Source organism: Phoca vitulina, unplaced genomic scaffold, assembly GCF_004348235.1.
Source record: "Phoca vitulina isolate PV1807 unplaced genomic scaffold, GSC_HSeal_1.0 scaffold32, whole genome shotgun sequence".
Lineage (NCBI taxonomy): Eukaryota > Metazoa > Chordata > Mammalia > Carnivora > Phocidae > Phoca > Phoca vitulina.
The window spans coordinates 11,445,918-11,470,357 of NW_022589735.1; the positions used below are offsets into that span (position 1 = coordinate 11,445,918).

General features: G+C 40.0%; 1 protein-coding gene and 1 non-coding gene across 2 annotated transcripts in view; one reads left to right on the forward strand and one right to left on the reverse strand.

Annotated features, from left to right (window-relative positions):
* Positions 1–818: 818 nt before the first annotated feature.
* CCDC192 (coiled-coil domain containing 192) overlaps positions 819–24,440 on the reverse strand; it is a 192,924-nt gene continuing 169,302 nt past the window's right edge. Inside the window, exon 8 of the mRNA XM_032425083.1 lies at positions 819–1,829. Within this exon, the coding sequence (XP_032280974.1) occupies positions 1,543–1,829 (287 nt within the window). The 3' untranslated portion in view covers positions 819–1,542. The remainder of the gene's footprint in view (positions 1,830–24,440) is intronic.
* On the forward strand, positions 19,294–19,366 carry TRNAR-CCU. Its single transcript has one exon. It is a non-coding gene; the product is annotated as a tRNA-Arg (tRNA).

The window sequence follows — 24,440 nt, forward strand, 5'->3', positions numbered from 1 at the left end:
AATAACTTCCTTTTTTTTTTTTTTAAAGTCAGATTTGGAATCTTTGTTTTGTAGATAGTCAGGATCCATAATCAGATTATGCACTAGTTGCATTGTGTAAAAACCATCTCCCACTGGTTTGCAAGGAGAAATTCTCCTTTTGGGAATAGTCTTTAGTAGGGGAATAAAAGTGTAACAGCTCTGCTCGAATCCAGCCCTAAACCAATGTGTCTTAAATTGTAGGTCCTGAAATAACTTTCATCAGGAATACCACCTGTGTTTGTTAAAATGCATGTTCCTGGGGCCTAAACCAAAGACCAGGAATATGAATTCTTACTGATTACTCATGCTCAGTAAATTTGAGAACCTTTATTAAGCGGCGTTAATTAGGTTTACTCTGTGTTACATTCCCTCTTCCATTTCTTATCTCCCTTCCATTTGAGGAGACTCATGTGTGTCTATGAACTCTTGCATGATACAAGTGGTGATTCTCATGTTTGCTATGATATTTCTGACATCTGTTGTTGTCTCTGGTAGATAGAAGAGTTTCAGTGAGTATTTGTTGAAGTGGTCTAATTAAATCAAGAAGTAGTGATTAGTCAGATTCACGGGAGAGTAGAGCTGTTTGCCTGAGTCATTCTGTACTAAGACAGTAAGAATTAAGTACCAAAGTCTTCCGCAAAGTTAGTGCCTAGCTGCTTTGTGTGGGGAATAGTTTACTTGAAGGGGATGCGTGAGAGAGGAACATAATATGATTCCTTCTAGCCCATTAATTGTAGGGTAGCTTTCCTTTGCCCATCCTCTTATTTTTCCCGACATGATTTTGTGCTGTCCACACCTCCTTGATAACAATAATAACAGAAGAGTATATTTTGTTTTGGTCTGAGTTTTGATCCAACAGGAAAGATCAGTGTTGTCTGTTTTCCCAAGGAGATGTTGTCCCAGGACACTTTTCCCAAAGGACCACAGTGCTGATTCATCCATTCTTTATTTATTTTTATTGCTTTAATTTTATTTCATTTCTACCCTCGTTAAATGCTAATAAGATACATGCCATAAAGAAATATATTCCAGAGGACATGAAAAAGCAGACCTCGTGTCTGTTTACCCTGCTGGCAATGATTCTCCTCTTCAGGACCCTAACATTCCCCAGTTTAAAGCTTGCCTTCCACGACAGTTTTCTGTGCACAGATGAGCTGCTTATGGATACAGGTGTGGTGCCACCTTGAAGAGTGACAAACCTCTGATAAGAAGAAGATACTACGTTCTTTGACCATCGGTCTAGTTGGGTGTTTTTCTCTGTCCCATGGTTATCTGGGATGTCTAAAAACATGGTATTCCTCAAGTGTGTGGGTTACCTGACTGCTGATGTCTGAAGGGGAAATATTCAGGAATTGCTTCTAAAGACTCCCCTTGGTTTTGTTTCCTTCCAATACGAACGTTATAGGATATATTCAAACCCATCATCCTGAACTTGAGTTTGCTAATGGGGAGGCTAGCTGGGTTCTGGACTTTACACTTGTGACACTTAATAAACATTTATTATTTTCTTACTGAGAATCCTTACATATCTTCATCAGAGACCACAGGGGTGACAATATTATTAAAGGAAATCGGGGCTTCTTGTAAACATTCTGGAGAGGCCTCAGCCTCTTGGAAGGGCTGGGATCCCCGCTCAGCTTCCAGCTGCTGAATTTTCCTTTCCTTTTCCTCTAAAACATCTTCCAGCTGGGTGATCTTCTCAGTCTGAAGGGAAACCTGCGTCGACAACTCCATAATCACGTTAATTTTTCGATCACCTTCTTCGACAGGCGGGAGACCCCCACAGGACTCTTCCCAAGAGTTGTCTTCTAGAGCAAAGAAGAAAAAGAAAGTCTGAGCAGTTTTAATTGGATTTCCCAGGACTCAAAGAGAGGGAAGATGAAAAAGCTCTATTTCTCACGTTCTTAAAAGGGAACACAGATGTTGCGTCATCTGGTCAGATATACTGAGAATGGAATCTGGATCCAGTGAGGGGAAAGTTTCTGGGTGTTCATGAAAAAAGAACTTGGAAGCCTCCAGAGAGGGAGGAGAATCAGTCTTTGCCAACTCTTTTTTGTACACATTTAGCTTTTAATTAACCATGGGAATGAGCCCTCCTTGAAAATCCAATCTATGAACAAGAGCCATCCCAAGTTTCACGGTATCTTTTGGCCCGAGAATCTTTCACAAGAGCGACAATCGAGTAGAGATATACTTTGAATTGAATTTTAACTCAACTAGGAAAAACAAAAAGTTGTTATGGCCCTTTCTGGAAGATGTGATGAGAAAAGACTAGTTTTTTAACCCAAGTCAGCTTTACAGTTGGCAGGGGTATAATTTGAGGTGATCCAGGAAAGCTATTAGCATAGTATCTGCCATAGAGATTCTTTTTTAAAGGTCTGAAGCTTTTTCAGCATTTCTTAATAAAAATCACTAGTATCTCCTGGATAGAAAAGCTTATCCTTTATAATTTCTGACCACTCAGATAAGGATAAAAGCCTGAGTAAAGAGGGAGAGGGAGGCTCCAATAAAGAGATAAAATATTGGTGGCTGGCATCAGGGAAACCTTGAAAAAAAAAAAAATCCCAGTAGACCATCAAAAAATGTAGCTGCTGAAAGCAAACCTCATCCTACTAGACTTTAGCAGGATCACCCTCCTTTACCGCTCTCATCCTGAAATTTCCACCGTTAAAATCATGTCTCTGAGTTATATAAAGGGCAGACATCAGCTGTAAGTGATGTCAATTGGCTTGGGTGTCATTGTAGGATTACTCGAGCTAATAGCATAGGAATGAAAGGTATTGGCAGCCGATTACTATAATTAAAGGTCCGGCATTTACTCGGTCCTCAGTGAACACAAACCCCACAGCTGCACCTGAGGGAAACCTAACTGCCAGTCCAGGAGACGGATGCCTGCTACTATTGTGTGAAGACGGGGCAGTTTTGCTGGGATGGTCCATGCAGGCAGGGAATCTCCCACTTCTCAGCAAATAAAACTCATTTGCCGTCTTTTTTTTTTTTCCTAATTTCCCCCAGGGATCATGGGATGAAAGCTTGAACACTGACTTGCATGGGGGGGGCAGGATGCTTTGGGCCTCCGAAAAGTGATGAGAAGAAAGATCAGGATGTCCTCTGCTCTTAGCAATTGTGCTTAGCGATGTCCTACATTTCAAGAATCTGTGGAGAAGTTTTTGTTCTGAATATGTGAAATTTTAGCACTAATATTGAAGGAGATGGTAGTTTGTCTACCTTTCTTTGCAAGCAACGAAACATCTCCACATCTCAAAGGAACATGTAGTTTGTTGCCTCTGCAATAGGCCGGTGCTTTTAGGCCCAGGCGAGTCAGTCCATTCGGCAGGAGGCTTTCATCATCTCTGATACGCCAGGGCCTTCTCACCTTTTATCTGGCCAGAGCTGTGCTGTCCAATACGGAAGCCACTAGCCACGTGTGACATTAAGCAATTAAGTGTGGCTAGTCTGAAATGAGATGTACTGTTAAGTATAAAATACACATTTGATTTGAAGACTTAGTGTGAAAGAAACGTGAACTATCTCATTAAATTTTAAAAATTTGGTTATGTATGAAAACAGTAAAATTTTGGATCTATTGTATAAAATAAAATACATTTTAGGACAATATTCACTCATTCATTTTTTCCTGTATTCAAAACATGGCTCCTAGAAAATTTAAAATATCATAGGTGGCCTGCCTTGGTGGCTCTCACTTTTCTGTTGGCTGGTGCTGGGCTCGAGTTTCTGTTTGGATGAGCATTCTCTGACACCCAGGTGGATGGGTTCCTCGTGGGTGGCTCTAGTCAACATGTATGGTTGTTACTTGGGAGGGAGAATTGTTGACCCTCAACTGTTAGCACACAGATCATTTTTCTGTTACTCCCGATGGTGGAAGCATGAAAATCTGGGCTTGGGAGAGTGGGTTCTTGTGGGTTGAAGTAAGTTTCCACAGGAGAGGAAAGAAAAGACAGAAAGTGTCAACCAGAGGCAGCGAGAAGATAGGAAGGAAAGGAATGGTGGGCAGGATAGGGAAGGCTGGGCCTCCGTGAGGCTCAGGGCTGGAGAAGGGCATCAGGAGCCTCCCTCTTTGTTGTGCTGGCTTGTCCTCTTTCTCTTTGACCTCTTCTTCCAACTTTTCTTTCTCCAGTTTTTCCTCTTTTTTCAGGAGGACTTATTTCCTACCAATTTACACAACTAAAAAAAGGCGTTTAGTGCCATTACAGAAGGCAAACTGGTCAAAAAAGTGTTTTTTTAATAAGGCAATATAGGTGGAATACGTTGTTCATCTAATTCTAGTGATAAAGGGGTAAAAATGCAGCAGGATGGCATTACCTAGGCAATTGCTGTTACTAGGTCTACATTTTCTGTCTCTGCCCTCCCAGAAGAGAGTAGTCAAGAGAGAGAAGGTAGAAAGAGAACGAGGGAAAGAGAGGCAGGGAGTCTTGGTTAGCGCAGGCTGCCATAACACAATACCAAATATTGACTCGGGGGCTTAAACAGCAGAGATTTATTTTCTCACAGTTCTGGAGGCTGATAGTTTGAGATCTGGGTGGCAGCCTAGTTGGGTTCTGGTGAGAACTCTGCCTGGTTTGCAGAGGACCACCTTCCCACTGTGTCCTTACAGGGCGCAGCAGAGACCACAAGCTCTCTGATGTTTTCTTCTACGGGGCACTCGTCTCAGGACCCGACCCTTATGACCTCATTGAAACTTAATCACTCCCAAAGGCACCATCTCCAAATGCTATCACACTGGGGTTAGGGCTTAAACACATGAATTACACTGAGGACGCAATTCAGACAATAGCACAGGGAAAAGACAATTGGAAAAGGAGAGAGAGTACAAGGACCTTGATTCTCACTGTATTGTTTTCATGTATTAAGTGAAAATGCTGATAAGGAGATAAGCTAAAGTGCATCTATATACCAGCTTTTTTAGATTCCACATATAAGTGATATCATATAGTATTTGTCTTTCTCTGTCTGATGCATTTTACCAAGCAGAATGTACTTAAAAGCTGAATTGATCGAGAAAGAGTGGAGTGGTGTTTACTAAGAGGATGCGGGATGGGGAAGGAGGAATTGGAGAGGTATTGGTCAAAGTGTACAAATTTCTAGTTATAAACTTAAATTCTGAGTAATGTGTAGCGTAATGATTATAATTAATAATACTGTATTGCATACTTGAAAGTTGCTGGGAGAGTAGATCTTAAATGTTCGCTCCACAAAATAGACATGGTAATTCTGTGATGGGATGGTATTCTTAGCTAACGTTGTGGTGGCAATCATTTTGCAAAATACACATGTATCCAGTGAACACATGGTGCACTTTAAAGTTACAGCATCTTATAGGTCAATTATATCTCAGTAAAACTGGGGGGGGGGGGGCAGAAAAAAAGAAGTATATACACCAAGAAGGAAATTTCTCATACAGCTATATTTTACTATTTAATGACCTCTTCACACATACAATAAAAATATTTTTGTTCCATTTCTAAACACATTACAAATCACAGAAATGTTTTAAACTCTTCAACAAAGTGGGGGCTCCAGGAGTCTCATATCCTAGTTGTAGTGGAATTAGCCCAAGGCCACCCTAGTGATTTGTCCAGACTCTACCACTAATCTCTGCATGATCTGATGTGCACCATTCTCCTTGAATCCAGGCTCCCTTATCTGGAAGCTCCTGACAGCTCTACCCATCCCCACATCTCAAACACTGGTGGTCCTTCCTAGATTTTCATTAGCAGCTCATATAGTCTTGCCAAGGTCACATCTGCCTGAAGCATGGAGGGTTCTGTCATCTGATTGCATAATCTTAGGTTTAGCCCCATTCCCAGGGACCTCCAGGAGGCACAGAGACAAGAGAAATTCTTCTGTCACAGGGAGGGAGCCAACCTGATTAGCCATAGTCAGGGTATGAAATCACAATTGCTACCGTAGCAGAGGTTTTTACAAGTACGTGCCGTTTTTCATGATTTCCCCTCCTTCTGCTTCAACTTAAAATAGGTGTGAAGCACAAATGAGAATGATGGCTTAGGGTCACGGCAAAGAGGAGATGAGAGAAGGTGGCAGTTGTGCATGCTTAAAAAGGTTTAGAAAGAAGACAGACAACAGGAGCATTCTTTTGCGTGCAGCTGGGGCCGGCTAGGCTCACTTTTCTATGTAGCCTTGAAAAGACAAAGGGCCCAGAAGAAATTGTGACATTTGCTTTTGACCATTTCCAGCTTCTCATTCTTAATAGCCTTAAACCCTTCGTGCTCTTAGCAAAGTGCCATATGTGAGTTATATTAAAAACACTAGTAACTAAAGAGATAACAGCAGAGGTTATTACAGTTTGAGTAGCTTAGAGACTTAGACTTAACTTAGAATGTGTATTTTGGCACCATCTGATCTCACCTGCACAGGATTTACATCTGCAACATCCCTAACTGATGCTTTTCTAAGTAAGTGGCTCCCGGACATGAGTGTCCCTCCAGCTCTTAATAGGTCAGCTGCCAGTTGTAATCAATGAATAAAATTTGCTTTTTACCATCGGTACAGCTACACATTGTTAGATACCTGGTGGGTGGAGAGGTGTGATGGACAGACTGGAGGAGAGCAGGATACAGCTTGTTGCTAATCAGAGAAAGGACGTGTGGCGCAATACTAGGTTCAAAGACCTACATCACCTGAAAACATTGCTTCGCGCATCTGGTAAGTTAATAGTTCTGCCTCCGAAGTGATACATTGCTGAAGGGTGACCCAGTGAGTGTCCGGGAGGCTTTTTTTAGATTTTCTAACCATTTGTTTCTAAAAATGGGCATTTCCCCTTTTGATCGCTTCACTGATGCCACCACCGGAAAGTGTTCAATGAACACAGGAATGCTAAGAACCACTGATCTAGTTTCTGCTTCACATGCCTCTCATGATGGGAAGCACACTTCTCCCCAGGCAGGTCTCCATGGTCATTTTAAAAATTAATTCATTAGTAATTAGTCACTGGGACCCTGCACGTGGAGAACGAGTCAGATGTGCTGTTGGCTTCCACATTGACAGTTCCACGTTTGGGGAGGGGAGAGGAAGCATTGAGTTAGGCCCCAAAGAACATTCAGGATTTAGCCTAAACAAACACCTCAGCTGCGTACTACCTCATGAACGTTTACTTTTCTCTCTGCTTTTCAAGCTGATGACCGAGGCTGCCAAGTGTTTACTCAATAAGAAAGACTCTTCCCAGTGAGGTGATTAAATGCTTTATTTCATCAGAGCTACCCAGGATTACTGTTTGGCCTAAAAGACTATGTCAGCTTCCTTCTCTGTGCAAATGCCCATCACTCTGACTCACCTTCATGTGGTTTTGGAAGCTGTGTATATTTCTCAGTAACCGCAAGGGAGTCCAGTTTCATCTATTGCCATACTTGGACTTGAAAATTGGCTCATCCTTGTAAATCTCTCTCTCTCACTATTTGAATAATAAACAAAACTTCAATAATAACCTTCCTAGTTTTAGACTTTCACAATTACCATCCGAGAATAGTACTTCTCTGAAATAAATGATTTGCTTATTTGGGGGGTTCTTATAGTGCAAGTATTTTACATCTTAAAAGTCAGATTATTCTTACTACTTGAAGTTTTCTCTGTTTTCTCCCTTCGGTGTTTTTATTCATACGGAGACCAGTGTCTCTAGTGACAAATGGCCAACTTCAAAGAGGTTTCAACTACTTTCCATTAATGCCGTGAATGCTTAGAGTACTTTTGAAGTTGGCATGTGTTTGTTGATTTGGAAATAAGAGCGGCATTAAAAGAAGAGAGTTGATTGGGGTACCTGGGTGGCTTAGTTGATTTGGTGTCTGGCTCTTGGTTTCAGCTCAGGTCATGATCTTGGGGTCCTGGGATCGAGTGCCCTGTTGGGCTCCAAGCTCAGTGGGGAATCTGCTTGGCGATTCTCTCTCTCCCTATCCATCTACCCCCCACTCCCCGCCGTGCTCTCTCTCCCTCTCAAATGAAGAAATACATATTTTTTTTAAAAAAGAATAGATTTAATTGGCAAATAAGTTTGGTCAGTTAAAAGAACTGAAATGTAGTTTGATATATGCTTAGAAATTTTCAGTGTGTATCAGAAAACTTCCCACATCTTAGTGATGACCACTGTTACAATAGGATTTTATATTAGCAGAAAAATCTAAGGTGCAATGGCAGACTGGAGCAACTCTATATTTTCACCTAGCTACAGTCCAATAGCCCCACACGTTAGATCCTGAACACATGTGTTTTAGTAAATGCTTTGGAAGGAACAAAATACTTGGTTTAAAACAACGATGGCAGGGATGCAATGCTGATGACATGGGGAAGTGCTCTGGAGAGCGATCAAAGAGCTTATAGAGCACTTGATGAAGAAAACACTCAGGAAAAACAAGGACTGAGAGACAGTCTGTAGGAAGCACTTGTTGCTTCAAGTTTTGGGGGCCTCCCGCAGATGCTGGGCCCATGCCAGTCTCCAGAACCAGCATGAAGGGTCTGGCTGATGTGGATGCTTTGAGGACTTGTATAGTGTTTGAGGACCAGGTAGGATGAAAAACATGCACCTCCCACTGTTAGCATTGCTCTTGTGGCAGTAGGATGCTCTCACCGGGAGACACGTCTAGGATGTAAAGGGATTGAGGGAACTGCAGATCGCTACCCTCCTTCCTTTGTTGACTCGGAGGCATAAATGCACCGTGATGCCCATGGTTAGTGTTTATTGAAATGGCTAATTCTCTCTTGCCCAGCACAAATACCGTAGTTGAAGTATTGCAATAGCTTCACGTCTGGTCCTACTGCTTCTGCGACCTGCCCTTTCAGTCTGGTTTCAACTCTGCACAGAGAGGTCTCATTGAACTTTAAGTTGGGTCTTGACAGTCTTTTGTCTGAAATCTTCCAATGATTTTTCATCTCATGTAGACTAAAAACCCACCTGCTAACATACTCTGTGATTTGGCCCCCCTTTACTTCATGGGCACTTCTATTCTTCCTTTCCTTGTTCCTAACAGACTAGGCATGTTTCCACCTCAGGGCCTTTATATCTGCTACTCCTCTGCCTGGATCACTGTAGCTTTGATGCATACACGGCTAGCTCCCTCAGTTCCTTCAGGTCTCTCCTCTCCAAAGTCACCTTCATCCAGTGAAGCATCTCCCAGTCGTCTTGCCTACAATTTCAACGCAGCCCCCACTGCTGGACAAGTCAGATCCTTGTTCCCTGCTTTGCTTTTTTTCTGAAATTCTTTGTCTGACTATTTTATGTTTATCTTCTTGGTAGTCTCTTCCTACCCTGCTAGAATGAAAGCTCCATGAGGGCAGAAATCTTTGACTATTTTGTTCACTACTGTGTCTTCTCTACCTAAAGCAGTGCCTGGCACATGTCTTAAGTCATTTGTTAAGTGAATAAATGGATGAACATCAAGTGCATCTGTGATACAAAACCACGGTAGCAATGGCCAGTCCAAAGGTTTTCATTGGCGCATCGTTAGGATGGTTCCCAGATTTCCTCCCCAGGCACATATTTTCTTTTTTCTTTTTTTTAAAGATTTTATTTATTTGACAGAGAGAGACACAGCGAGAGAGGGAGTGGGAGAGGGAGAAGCAGGCTTCCTACAGAGCAGGGAGCCCGATGTGGGGCTCGACCCCAGGACCCTGGGATCATGACCTGAGCTGAAGGCAGACGCTTAATGACTGAGCCACCCAGGCGCCCCCAGGCACATATTTTCTTCACACAAAACTTATCACTACTGCATTCCCCGCCTACCCTCCCCCACCCCAGGTAATAAACTATTGTGATTGTACAACATTGTACTTCACATCTGTGAATTTAAGTTTTTGTTAAATGGAAAAATGGAAAAGTTAGGGTAGCTCTCTTCCAGATCCGTGACTCAGATTCTATGAGCTATAAAAATGGTTCTTCACACTGGCACCTGGGGAGTTTCATCAGTACAGAGAATCCAAGGTCTCACTGCTGAAATTCTGCTTGAGTGAATCTAGGAGGGTGTCTGGGAATCTATAGTTTTACAGAGTGCCCTAGGTGGTTCTGATGATTGGCCAGGTTTTGGCAGTTGAATTTCTGACCTGTAATAGGCACGGGGAACTAAATTTCTGGCTAAATCCTAAAAGGTAGGTCAGAAATCTTCCAGGCATGCCTCTTCTTGACAAGGCTGCAGTACACATAGCAGAAGACAGATCACATCTATTCTATTCTCAGTGCCTCTCCCTTGTTACCGGACATGGCTCTGCCTGTGAATGTTACCACTGACTGAATGTATCCATGGTCTTCCCCTCCCTCCCTCCACAATTAGCTTAAATCTCTGCGACATCTTGCCAGGTCTAGCTTGGCTGAATCATCTCTAGAATCCAGAGAAAATGATGAGTTTGGAGGTTTGTTTTGTTTTTGCTTTTGTTTCTGTTTCCCAGTGAATGGATAGATCCATTTCCTCACAAGCTAGTCTGGAAAGGAAAGGAGGTCTCTCTTTTGAGAGATCTCATTTCCTGAGAGATGATGCCTTGAGGGCAAGCACAATGACTCCTCAGCTTCCATAAGGGTTTAACAGCTACCACAACCACATAAGGAGCAAGTGAATCCCCTTCAGCAGATCTGAATCCAGGATTTTCTTTCTGGAGCTTCCTGAAGTCAACTGATCTGCCTCCCAAAGACTAAGAACATTATAATAATAGAAAGGTGTGTGAATACCTTGGTACTAGGTTGGGAGGTGGGAGAGATTTGTTTGTGTGGAAAAGCAAGTGGGGACATCTCAAAGATGGTGCCACAAAATGAATATAGGCTGGTCCATGATGGGAGATGGGGGAAGCAACCAGTGGCCAGACACTAGGTGGGGACCTAGTGCAGTGCTGTGTCCCACCTTCTATCTACACCAGTAGGGTAAATTGTTTTACCAGGGTGAGGGTAGGACACCGTAGGTTAACTTAGTCTGTTGCTCCCTTTCAGGGCAGGGTGCCTTCCCACCCTCTTCAGGGTCTCAGATCTTATCAGATTGTTCTACAGAAGGAGTTCTTCAACCAGATTAGGAAAACAGCACAAACACTGTTAGCATCACAATGCTCATGAGTTATGCCTAGAGGAAATCAATCTAAGCAGAAGAAAGGTTTTTTTTTGGAATGTCTTTTACCTTTTCCAGTGAGAAGGACCTGAAGTCCCCTCCTGTAAATCTGGCTCCATAGAAGAGTGGTTCAAGCACAATGACTGATGCCTGGCCAGAGGCCTAAAGGTGAAAATGGACTCTGGTAGGGGAAAAAGAAAATCACACTGGGGTGGGGGTGGGGGGGGAGATACGTAGGAGACTGTGAGAAAAGAAGAAAAAGAAGAGATAGTAGATGAAGGACCATTTTTATGCTTATCTTCAGTAGAATCAGTATGGACTCAAAGTCAATTGGAGGAATATGAGTAAAGATAAGGTTTTATATCATTTACACTGCATGTTGCATTAGAGTGTAACAGTGAGACTCCTGCTTTTCTTCTTCATGCACAGGGGTTATATGAGGCTAAGTCTATAGAATGATGAACACCAATTTAGTTGTTTGCATTAATTTTCAAGCAGTTATTTGTTATAATTTCTAGCGTTGCATGGCTTTGAGAAATTATATGATGCTGTAGTAAGAATAGTATTGGCAGTGTTATTCTTTGACAGGGCAATGAAAATCAATGTTTTTTTTATGGAGAAAGATAGGATAAATAATTCTTCATTTTTGTGGATTAGGGATTTGCTTGTATAAACTCTGCAGAAGAATGGGTTTTGTGGAGAGGGTGTGTAAGTCATTTTGATTTAGTTGACTTGACGGTGCTATTTAATGTCCCTGACAACAGGACACTTGGCTGCAGTCATTTGAGTGACATGACAGCTATACCTCACCACATACGGCTTCTTCTCTTCCTTAAGTCTTATCCCGTCCCTAAATTTCTTCCTTTTGCATAGCCCTGGGATGACAATGATGGCATCACTGAATTTTACCAGCCTCCTAGATTCAGTGCTAGGTCTAGACTCAGTACTTCTTGGATGAAGATAAGAAATCTATGCATAAGATGTAACAAATTGCAAAAAAAAAATACTATAGTGACAAAGACTCTTTTCCTAACCAAACTTTAGTTAGGCTCCTCTGAAACTCATCCTTAAACCCTGTCTTCAAGCGCCCAGTTGCAGAGAGAAGTATGCTAAATCACTTTTCGAGAATCCCCACCCTTGGTATCTGATCATCCTCCATATCTGAAGAAATTCCTTATCCTCCACCACACCCCAGGTGACATCTGGTCACCCTGGCCTGCCTCCCCCCTTACTCCCACCAACAAACCCCACCCACACCCCTTACTATAAATTCCCACTTTTCCTTGTCATATGTAGAGTGGAGCCACCCTCTCTTTCCTACTGTGGACACTAATTGCAATCAGTAGCCCTCAATAGAGTCTTCCTCACTGTTTTCCCAAGTGTCACAATGGTTGGGGTTTTTTTTTTTTCTTCCCTTAAAAATAGCAGCTGAAGGATCACACAGAATTTATTCGGATTGTTGATGTATTTTACCCTGGAATCCTAAAAATGATAATATCAACTGCTGCTAGTACTGTCAATTTTCACATCATGCAGAACAGTTCTCCAAGTGTGAACACTCCTTCTTTTGAGAATGACATTGCTGAGATTAATTACTGAGATTTTTAATTATATAAAACATTAAGCAGAGGCTGCTCTTCTGGTCCATCCATAATTTTCTCAACAAGCTTCTCAGAGCACTTTAGAAATAGGGAGGTATGGTAGACAAAATAATGCCCCTCCCCAAAGATGTCCACAAAGTTATCCAGAATAATGGGCCCCCAAAGATGTCCCCAGACCTGTGAATATGTTTCTGAAGATGCTATACTGCTGGCTTTGAAGATGGAGAAAGGAACCACAAGCCAAGGAATACACATGGCCTATAGAAGCTGGAAAAGGCAAAGAAACAGATTCTACTCTAGAGCTGCCACAAGGAACACAGTCTGTTGATGCCTTGATTTTAACCCAGTGACACCTGTTTTAGACTTCTGGCCTCCAGAACTTTAAGATAATAAATCTGCGCTGTTTTCATCCACTAAATTTGTGGTAATGTGTTACAGCACTAATGGGAAGCAAATAAAGAGGGGAAAACTAAGGAACATCTGAGTAATGAGGAAAATCTATCCATGATAGGATTCCCAGAAAGCTCATTTAGGTGCAAAGTCACCAATGGCCTTGGATTTCAGCTAAGGGCAACTAAAGGTTTCCAAACATCCAGAGAGGTCTAGATTCCAGACCCTCCTGCATCCTCTGGAATCTCATGCCTTTGTTATTCTCTGTTCCTTATAAATGTTAACCTTTCCACTGACTCCCAGCCATTAGCATTTAAATGTACTTATTTGGTACCATCTTAAAAAGGAAATAAAACCCTTTCACTACCTAATGCCCCTTCAGCTATTGCTCTGTAACTGTTCTCCCCTTCACTATCAGATCTCTTGAAAGGGTTATCTATACTCTGACTCCCTTTCTCCTTGTCAACCCAGTGCTCTCTAGCTTTTGTTTTCCATTACACTTTTCAACTTCGCCTTGCTGACCTTACTGATGTCACTAAATCCACTGGACTTAATGTTGATCTTCTAGGGCCTCTGAACATTTGCGGTTGTTGACAGCCTCCCACAAGACACTCTTTCCTTGACTTCTGTAATATGACACTGTTTTCCCTCAAACTTTCTGACTACTCCTTTGGTCTCATTTTGTGGGCTCCTCCTCAGAGTAATTACTGCATGGAGATCCTTAAACTCCTGGTCTTAAGCTTTCTTCTTTCTCTCTATAGGTCTTTTCTGTGGCCTTGGTGGCAATCTATTTGTGTGAATGACGCCACAGTTTACAACTCTAGATGAGAGCTGAGCCCTGGACCTGGGACCCCCTCCTTTGAGATCTCTCACAAACATCTCAGATGCAGTACATCCTAAACTGAACTCATTATCTAATCTCCAAAATTGATTTCCTTTTTAGTATTCCCTAGCTGAGTAAAGTGGCATCACCATGCCTCTCCTTGCTAAAGTCAGAAAGCTGAGCATTGCTTTAGATTTCTCCTTTACTCTCATGCTCTTACATCTCTCTTATCCCTAAGTGCTGTTGATTCAAACATCTAAATAACTCTTAACTTTGTCTCACTGTCTCCATACCCATTAGATCAGGCTATGTATTCCTGTAACATCTTTCAGCTTGTAATTCTTATTCAAAAATTATGTTCTTAAAATCCATGGAGTACTATTTTATCAAGGACTTTCCCAAACTCCATTATTTCTTCCTCAGTTTTAGTCACCTGATGGAACTATAATAGATGGCCATAAGGAACTAACAGTTGGTGGGACCTATTTTTCAGATGACACAAATGGGCTTTATAATGACCCCCTGAGCATTTGGACATTTATTGTTGGAATCTCCAAGGTTCAGCTCAGAAGAGACCAAGAGAAATGTGGGTTTTAGAGAAGAAGCCCTGAAGTTCTTTTAAGTGCATGAGAGACAACAGCGGAGTTGAAGTGGGTAGGAAATATCAAAGTGCACCCTTGAGAGGAATAGCTCACAGAAACAAGCATTGCTTATCAGTGTCACCTCCTATACAAGTCTAACTTCGTTTTTATTAACTTTCTTCTACTTTTATGCAACTTGCTGTTAGTTTACGTTTCACGGTAAGAAGACAACAGTAAGAAATGGACTCAGGGAAGGGTGAGTGCCAGGGATGTCTCCGCTAACTTAAATCGGCAGCTTAAAAAATGCCCTGTTCTTGACAACAGCCTATGGAACACGGTTCTTTCAATTCCTCCTCCCATTGGAATGCCATTCCAATTTTATCAGCTTTATTTTGTTTTTTTGAAATTTCAAGAAATTACAAAAGATAATTCAGAAGTGATGGAGAAATTCCCCATGAGGGAATTCAAACAAGCTTTTCTTTATTTAGGAAATCTTCTGATATTTGGTACGAATGTTAACTTTCATAGATGTTTTCCCCATTAATTAACCTCCTTTATCATGTAATTTATATGCCTTCAGAACATTATCAAAGCTAATGGCAAAGGAGTTCTTTTCAGGGTGGGCTTAATTTGAAGGTACCATAGAGAAGCACAAAAAAATGTCCGGAGACTGTTGAAATTCTTGAGAAATATGCTTCTGATACTGGGAAGTTTCGTGGTATATTTTGGATGTATTATATATAGTATTTGAAAAATAATATTTATAATTTTTAGAGATATCAAAGAACTCCCATAACTACACTTTCACTTTCTCGTCTTTCTATGCAACTCCCCTCCATACTTGTAAGACAGGAGGAAAAGAGAGAGAAAACGGAAGTGGGAAAAGAAATAAACATTTCCATAGCACCTACTGTGTTATTTTACTAAGAACTTGCTCAGCAAGCATACGAAGCAGAGTAAATGCTTACATCTTGTTTCCATTATTATGACCAATAATACCACCACAATACTTGTATAGGCACAGGTCTGAAATATGTAGGCCACTTTTCTGATCTGGAGTCACAATTTATCCATTGGGGGTTATATTCTTAGCATTTCTCAGCTGTTTATGGAATATTCCTGGCTTTAAAACAAGAGAACAACAGGCTATGTGTCTCATTCTTTTCTGTTTCCATCTATTACTAATTTCTGATCTAAAAGAATGCTAAGATAATAGGAATCGTAGGAATTGGCAGCTGGATTACCGTTAAGACTTGTGGGCATTTGTTCTAGCTACTTTCCAAGATGACCCTCCCATCGTCTTCTGGTTTGAACCACCTGGATAAACAAAAGCTTAGGGACACATTAATTTTCAGCAGGGTAAGTTCTCGTTTTGTTTCTGGCTTAAGGTACATCATTTAATTATTATTTAAATTAGTTAAATTTCATCTGCATTGTGAATTAATTGGTTATGTCTTTTCTTCAAACTACTTAAACTGAACCTTCAAATGATAAAGTATACCTAAAATTGTGAAAGTATCTGTTACTTTTTAAGACTCAGATTGGGTTTAATCAATTAAGTAAGATTATTTTTACTTGGAGCTAGCCTCAAAGAATTACTATTGTCTATGAATACAGGTGGTACTCAAGTTATGATGGCTCAACTTGATGATTTTTCAACTTTATGATGGTGTGAAAGTGATATACGTTCAGTAGAAACCATACTTCAGATTCTGAATTTTGATCTTTTTCAGGGCTAGTGATATGGGGTATGATACTCTCTCTTGATGTTGGGTAAGTGGCAGTGAGTCACAGCTCCCAGTCAGCCACATGACCTTGAAGATAAATAACTGATACACTTACAACCACTCTTTACCCATACAGCCATTCTATTTTTTACTTTCAGTGCAGTATTCAATATATTACATGAGATATTCCACACTTTATTATAAAGTAGTCCTTGTGTTAGATGATGTTTCCCAGTTGCAGTCTAGTGTATTCTGAGCACATTTACATTTGTCTAGGCTAAACTACCATGGGTGTTCTGTAGGTTAGGTATATTAAACACATTCCTGATTAACAACGTTTTTAATTTATGATAGGTTTATCAGAACTATCATAATCTCATTATAAGTCAAGGAAGATCTGTACATTAGTCAGGGTGATTTCAACTCCAAATAAGAGAACACGTGGCTATTGCCAACCTAGACAATGGGGAGTTTATTATTGCATCTAAGGTGAAGTCTGGGGAATTCCAGGGACAGCTCATTTTGTGACTCAAGGAAGCCAGGTTGGCCTCTCTTGTTTTTCTCTCCTATTTGCAAAAGGTGGCTGTACTCTTCACAGAATGTTGTTTAAAAGTTGGAAGAGAAAAGAAAGTCTTGTCTCCACCCAGCCTTTTTTTTTTAATTTTTTTTAATTAAAAAAAATTTTTTTATTATGTTCAGTTAGCCACCATATAGTGCATCATGAGTTTTCGATGTAGTGTTCAGTGATTCAGAAGTTGCATATAACACCCAGTGCTCAACACAACACATGCCCTCCTTAATACCCATCACCTGGCTACCCCATCTCCCCACCCCCCTCCCCTCTGAAACCCTAAGTTTGTTTCCTGGAGTCCATAGTCTCTCATGGTTTGTCTCCCTTTCTGATTCCTCCCCCTTCAGTTTTCCCTCCCTTCCCCTATGGTCTTCCGTGCTATTCCTTATGTTCCACGCATGAGTGAAACCATATAATTGTCTTTCTCTGCTTGGCTTATTTCATTTAGCATAATCCCCTCCAGTTCCATCCATGTTGATGCGAATGGTGGGTATTCATCCTTTCTGATGGCTGAGTAGTATTCCATCGTATATGTGGACCACATCTTCTTTATCCATTCATCTGCCAAAGGGCATCTTGGCTCCTTCCACAGTTTGGCTATTGTGGATATTGCTGCTATGAACATTGGGGTGCATGTGCCCCTTCTTCTTACTACATCTGTATCTTTGGGGTAAATACCTAGTAGTGCAATTGCTGGGTCATAGGGTAGCTCTATTTTTAACTTTTTGAGGAACCTCCATACTGTTTTCCAGAGTGGCTGTACCAGCTTGCAGTCCCACCAACAGTGTAAGAGGGTTCCCCTTTCTCCACAACCTCGCCAACATTTCTTGTTTCCTGCCTTGTTAGTTTTTGCCATTCTAACTGGTGTAAGGTGCTTTCTCATTGTGGTTTTGATTTGAATTTCCCTGATGGCTAGTGATGTTGAACATTTTTTCATGTGTCTGTTAGCCATTTGTATGTCTTCTTTGGAGAAGTATCTGTTCATGTCTTCTGCCCATTTTTTGATTTGATTGGTTTTTTGGGTGTTGAGTTTGAGAAGTTCTTTAGAGATCTTGGATACCAGCCTTCCATCTGTACTATAATTTGCAAATATCTTCTCCGATTCTGTGGGTTGCCTCTTAGTTTTGTTGACTGTTTCCTTTGCTGTGCAGAAGCTTTTTATCTTGATGAAGTCCCAAAAGTTCATTTTTGCTTTTGTTTCCCTTGCCTTTGGAGTCACGTCTTGAAAGAAATTGCTGTGGCCAATGTCGAAGAGGTTACTACCTATCTTTTCCTCTAGGATTTTGATGGATTCCTGTCTCACATTGAGGTCTTTCATCCATTTTGAGTTTATCTTTGTGTATGGTGTAAGAGAATGGTCCAGTTTCATTCTTTTGTATATAGCTGTCCAATTTTCCCAGCACCATTTATTGAAGAGACTGTCTTTTTGTCCATTGGATATTTTTTCCTTATTTGTCAGAGATTAGTTGACCATAGAGTTGAGGGTCCATATCTGGAGTCTCTATTCTGTTGCATGGATTTATGTGTCTGTTTTTGTGCCGATACCATGCTGTCTTGGTGATCACAGCTTTGTAATATGGCATGAAGTCAGGCAACGTGATGCCCCCAGCTTTGTTTTTCTTTTTCAATATTCCCTTGGCGATTTAGGGTCTATTCTGGTTCCATACAAATTTTAGGATTGTTTGTTCCAGCTCTTGAAAAATGCCAATGGTATTTTAATAGGGGTGGTATTGAAAGTGTAGATTGCTCTTGGCAGCGTAGACATTTTAACAATGTTTATTCTTCTCATCCATGAGCATGGAATGTTTTTCCATCTTTTTGTGTCTTCCTCAATTTCTTTCATAAGTGTTCTGTAGTTTCTAGAGTATAGATCCTTTACCTCTTTCGTTAGGTTTATTCCTAGGTATCTTATGGTTTTTGGTGCTATTGTAAATGGAATTGATTCCTTAATTTCTCTTTCTACAGTTACATTGTTAGTGTATAGAAGAGCAACTGATTTCTGTGCCCACCGTTTTTTTAAAAGATTTTTTATTTATTTTTGAGAGAGAGAGAGAAAGAGAGTGCGTACACAAGCAGGGAAAGCAGCAGAGGGAGAGGGAGAAGTAGACTCCCCGCTGAGCAGGGAACCCGACATGGGGCTCAATCCCAGGACCCCGAGATCATGACCTGAGCCAAAGGACGACGCTTAACCGACTGAGCCACCCAGGTGCCCCTTGTCTTCCCTTTTTAAGAGTTAAGCCCTCCATGATGCTCTCAGCAGAATTTACCTTATATATTTTTGTCCATAGTTATATCATATTCCTAAAGAAGCCCTTGACAAGGAAACAGAATCACTATGATTGTTTAAGACTAATAAATATTAATGTTCTGGGGTGGGTGGGGAGGGTCCCTGAAACACATTGTCTACCCAAATGATGAATAAAGTTGGAGTTGTGTTAAGAAGGATGAAGAATAGTATCTTTTATGTAGGTGACACATAGCATCTGCTACAGTGAACAAAATATTTTATTAAAAATGCGAATAGGGTTGCCTGGCTGGCTCAGTTGGTAGAGCATGAGACTCCTGATCTCAGGGTCATGAGTTCAAGCCCCACATTGGGTGTAGAACTTACCAAAAAAAAAAAAAAAAAAAAAAAAGCCAATAATAGTGTATCATTCAGTAATATTTGTGCTGCAGAAAAGCTGAAAGCCCACCTCTAACTGGCTTAAGTAATAAAGAGAATGTGTTAACTCCAGAGATAAGGGCTAGTTTCAGGCAAGAATTGAACTACTAGTCCCAATGATGTAACTGAAGATCATTTGGTCTTTCTGCTCTTTACAAGGTGAGCTTCTTCCTAAGCCTAGCACTATTCTGGTAGCCAGATGACTGCCACTGTCTTCCTGGGATGACTCCTTCTTTCTGTCTAGGGTCTCTACCTTATTTACTATAGAAAAACAGGAGGCTTTTCTACTCCTTAATCTTCAACAAATATCCCTCACATTCCATTGGCTTATATTAGATTATAATAAGCTCATCTCTGAACCAGTGCATGGACTATGCAATTGATGTTTAAGCTTATAAGACTTAATATATTTAAAGACTGTAATATATTTCCAATTTAACTCAACAAGAATCTGGCACTTAACGTGTACCCACTACTAGGCAATAAGTATGTAGCATGGGCTGTTATACCAAGCATAAGGAGCTTAAATGCCAACAGGTAAACCAACAATGCAACACATTGTGTTAATGCAAAATAGTTTAGAATGTATGTCTGGAAGTTCAATGTCTTTAGACTGTAATATATTTAAAGCAATGCTATTTATAATAGTAATTTTCTGACAGAAGTAGAAAAAAAATCAGGAAGACAAAATAAATGAATGAATGATGAATAAAGACCTCTTTCAATTATTATGAGTAGCCATTTCCCTAGCAAGAGTCTCAATAAATTGAATAATTGTTGTCTGGAAGATAGCTTAAAACCAAGCAAATCATAAACATTGAATTTATAAGAAACATCTAGTAAAAGTCACATCAGCATCAAAATCCTAGCAGAATAAGAAGCTGGTCGTTTTGGATGCAATTGTTGGTTTTGAAAAAGATGAAGTTATTCATTGTGACATTTTGATATTGAGGAAATTGGATTAATTATTTCTTGGCTAAAGAACACACACAGAATTCAATTAGGTTACGTTTAAATTTGCCTTTGATATTTGTTTATCATTTGAAGAGACTTTTTAAATCTAAATAAATAAGAAGAAATGTTTTTAGTAGTATGTACTTTTTAGTGCACGACAATGTTTAATGCCAGAAATGTCAACATTTCTAAAATGACAACTATACAGGCCACAAAGTAAAATATATATGTGTGTGTGTGTGTGTGTGTATTTATACATTCTAAAATATACCCTTGGACAAATTAATAGTGTCTAAGAGCCAGTCAGTGAATTACGTAATTCAGTATAGGGAGAGAGGGTAGCTCCCAAAAGATGCAAGGGGAGGGTTCAGAGCCTACACTTACATGGATTGCCACTGCAATAATGACTTAAACTTGTGGACAAATCAGCCCCTCTGTGTATGGGTCTCTTCATTTATAAAACAAATATGTTAATCTTTTTTTTTTTTTGACTACAGAGTCCTACGATTGTATTAAATACATTGAACTTCCAGGCATACATTCTAAACTATTTTGCATTAACACAATGTGTTGCATTGTTGGTTTACCTGTTGGCATTTAAGCTCCTTATGCTTGGTATAACAGCCCATGCTACATACTTATTGCCTAGTAGTGGGTACGCGTTAAGTGCCAGATTCTTGTTGAGTTAAATTGGAAGCAATGATGGTGATTATGACCTTGTCTTCTTTAATAGATGGAATGGTAGGAGTGAATAGCTTATTTAGTATTCCTTTAATGTCACTATGAGCCCCCAAACTACTTGTCAGTCTTTTCTTATAGGAAAACAGCTAAAAAGACCAAAATTGGGCAGAAATAATACTTCTTTAGCTTTTTCCGCTTTCTGGAAATTATAAGCCCGATTGATGATAAACCACAAAGTTACATATTTGCATAAGAGCATGAATCTCTCAAGTGTGGAAAATAAGAGGGCTGCCAAGTAAGAATTTCAATTACAATTGGAAAAAACACTTTTAAAATTGGTTCTATAGTAATAACTACTATAATAAATGTTTGAAAAACCTATAGGACAACTTAAATCCTCAGATTAACATCTCTCTGCAAGGGTGACATAAGGGTGCAGGTGTGTATATCTGTGCGTGTGTAAGCAATTGTCTGCATGGTCCAAAAATATCCAGAGAGGAAGCAGATAGTGTGACACAGGAAATAACAGAGGGTAAGTGGCTATTACCCAATGGGGAATCCTTTACCTGGACTTAACCCCCTTGAAAGTTGTACTCTCTGTCGAAATAGCTGATCCTACCCCTGTAGTACAAGATAGATAGAAGTACAGAGGGACAGAGAGAGACAGAGATAGAGAAAGAGACAGAAAGGAGAGAAGGAGAATGAGATCTAGCAAGGCACCGTAGTAGGGGGAAAAGCTACAGGACTGAGTAGTCATTGCGCAAATTTTGCAGAGGATGCTTTGGAAAATAGTGATTCTTTAAAGTCTCAGCACTGTCTCAGGTAGTAGCAATATAGAATCTGCTATAAAACCCCAGTGACAAAGACTTTATGTCTTGAGGGAGAACTCCGTACAACTGTGGATAGAGAGACTAAGAACTCTATGCTTTGTGTACAGAAGCTCTGATACAAGAGAATGTCTCTACCATATACAGTCTGAAACTGACAGTGCAAGGGTTAGGAAAGAACAGTGGATCTTGCAGATCAAAGGTAATGATGCAAAATATGGACAGAACCAGAAAGGAGTTATTTCCTTATCCACAAATTTCTTAATGAATAGGATTGGAAATTAATATAAGAACTACATACTTTGCTCAAGGTAACTTTAGAAAACTGTGTATAGTGTGTTCCATAGTATGGCTTTAGGCCTTCCCAATCTTTCATCGTTACAACATTCTGAGTCAAAGAACCCTTTAGATAGTGTTAGAGATAGTCATGGGAACCAGGTGGAAGCATGTGACTATAGCAATCAAGCATCTGGAGTGGTAAAACTGGATAAGCAGCATCATTTTCCAAGTGCTGGTTGAATAAGTCCTGATCCTATCTGGATGTGTCACACATTCCATGTGCATATGTACATTATATATGTACATACAGATAAGCATGGCTGGGAGTTGGTAGAGACCAGTAAAATCATAGTCAACCAAATGCAAAGTTGTTAACCACCCTTCCATCAGGGCTATACTTTTATACAAAACCAAATTAACGTAAAAGTTTGATTTCATACAAAATTCTAATGGATTAACATCAATTAAGAGAAAAGTGTAAACAAATGGAATAATATAAATGAGCATTTCTGAATGGGACTTATTTGTTTTGGAAATATGGATGCATTCATTCATCCCGCAAAGTGCCTATTATACCCGAACCTCTTAGTTAGACCTTAGGGATAAAACAGTGATTGGAAACCAATATACCCCGAAAGGGAAAATATAAATGCCCAGTTCTTCTTCTATTAGTCATAATAAGCTTGTTTGTGTCAACATTCTGTTAATCGTCTCAGTTGCAAGACAGAGAATTGCCCACGTTCTCCAGTACCAAAAACATTCTATGATGAAAGCAAGCATCTTGAGAAGTATTAAAATAACTGTACATGTACTATATATACCTTAGTTTCCTATAGTCAAGAGGAATGGGAGTAGAATGATACATAAGAACTGTTTCCTTTCTGCGGAACCTCACACTAGAGTATTAGGATTCACAGAAAGGAGAAATCTGTGTTCAAACTAGGGCCCTACCGATCAACTCGCTGTGTGAGCATGGAAGAATTACTAAAGCTGTGCTTCAGTTTGTTCATCTGTAAATAGGCCTATCAATACATCAATACAGTACCTCATAGAACTGTAAGAGACTTAGGTAGGTTAATTCATGTTAAGCTCTTAGGATAGTGCCTGCCACATAATAATTGCTAAAGAAATGTTAACTGTATTATTATTATTATTGTCTACTTATATTTTCTAAGCATATTCCCTGAATCAAAGTTTTCCATCTTCCTATACATTAGCTGATGTTTCTATCTAGTAGAATGCTCAGAAGTCTCTATTTGTATAGGTTCACAATCCCATAGCTCTATTTTTGAAATCCTAAAAGCTTTGGAAAAAGAAAGTTTTTCATAGCTCATCTGGTGGCAAAATCTGACCTGACCTGATCTGAATTCATTTGGCAACAAAATCTGATTTGAGCTGATGGGAAGCTATTTCTAGCATTTATATGACCCATTCGGTGTAAATACTGTATGAATATATTTGATTATGGAATATTGTCCCTATAGGGGTTATCTTTCAAATTTGAAAAATTCTGCATTCTGAAGCATATTTGACCCCCAAGATTCAGGTAAGTGATTGTAGAGCTACTATTAGGACAGACAGTATAGAAGGTATTTCCATCTGTGGCTCTCAAGGCAAGATTTATTAAGCAAGGATGTGAGTTTCTCCAATTATAAACATCCTGAACCAATCAGCTCTCTAGATCCAAAAAATGTGAAACTTGTTTCCTCCATGACATTCATTATCACTAGATCAGTCTTCCCTCCTATTTGTTCTTCCTGCTGTAATTTCCAAGGGGCAGTTATTTTGGTTTGGGAACGTACGTTAAATTATAATTCTACCCCCTCCACTTGTATTCTCTTACCACCTTCTCCATTCTCTGTCCACATTCATACAAACACATCATAAAGTACAGGTCAAAACAGATTCAAATTGTTGTCCAATCACTATGTTGTACACCTGAAACTAATATAACATTTTAGTCAACTGTACTTCAATTAAAAAAAACCCTCAAATTGTTGGTGGTAGGTACGTATTCCCTCAGCCCTATTCTTGATTGCTTTTTCCACCTTCCTCAAGCTGAGATAAGTGAAGGATTCAAGAAGAATGGGTCTTACTAAGCATATGAACTCCATTTTGCCCTCCAGCAAATGTCCTATTATGCGTGAGCTATTGGTTGGAAGAATTGTCTAGTCTTCAGGCAATTCATCTGGTTTTATCTTAGGAAGTTGACAGTAGATCTCAATCTAAAAGGCCTATTCTTGTTAATGACTCCTAAGATCTTCAGAGATGT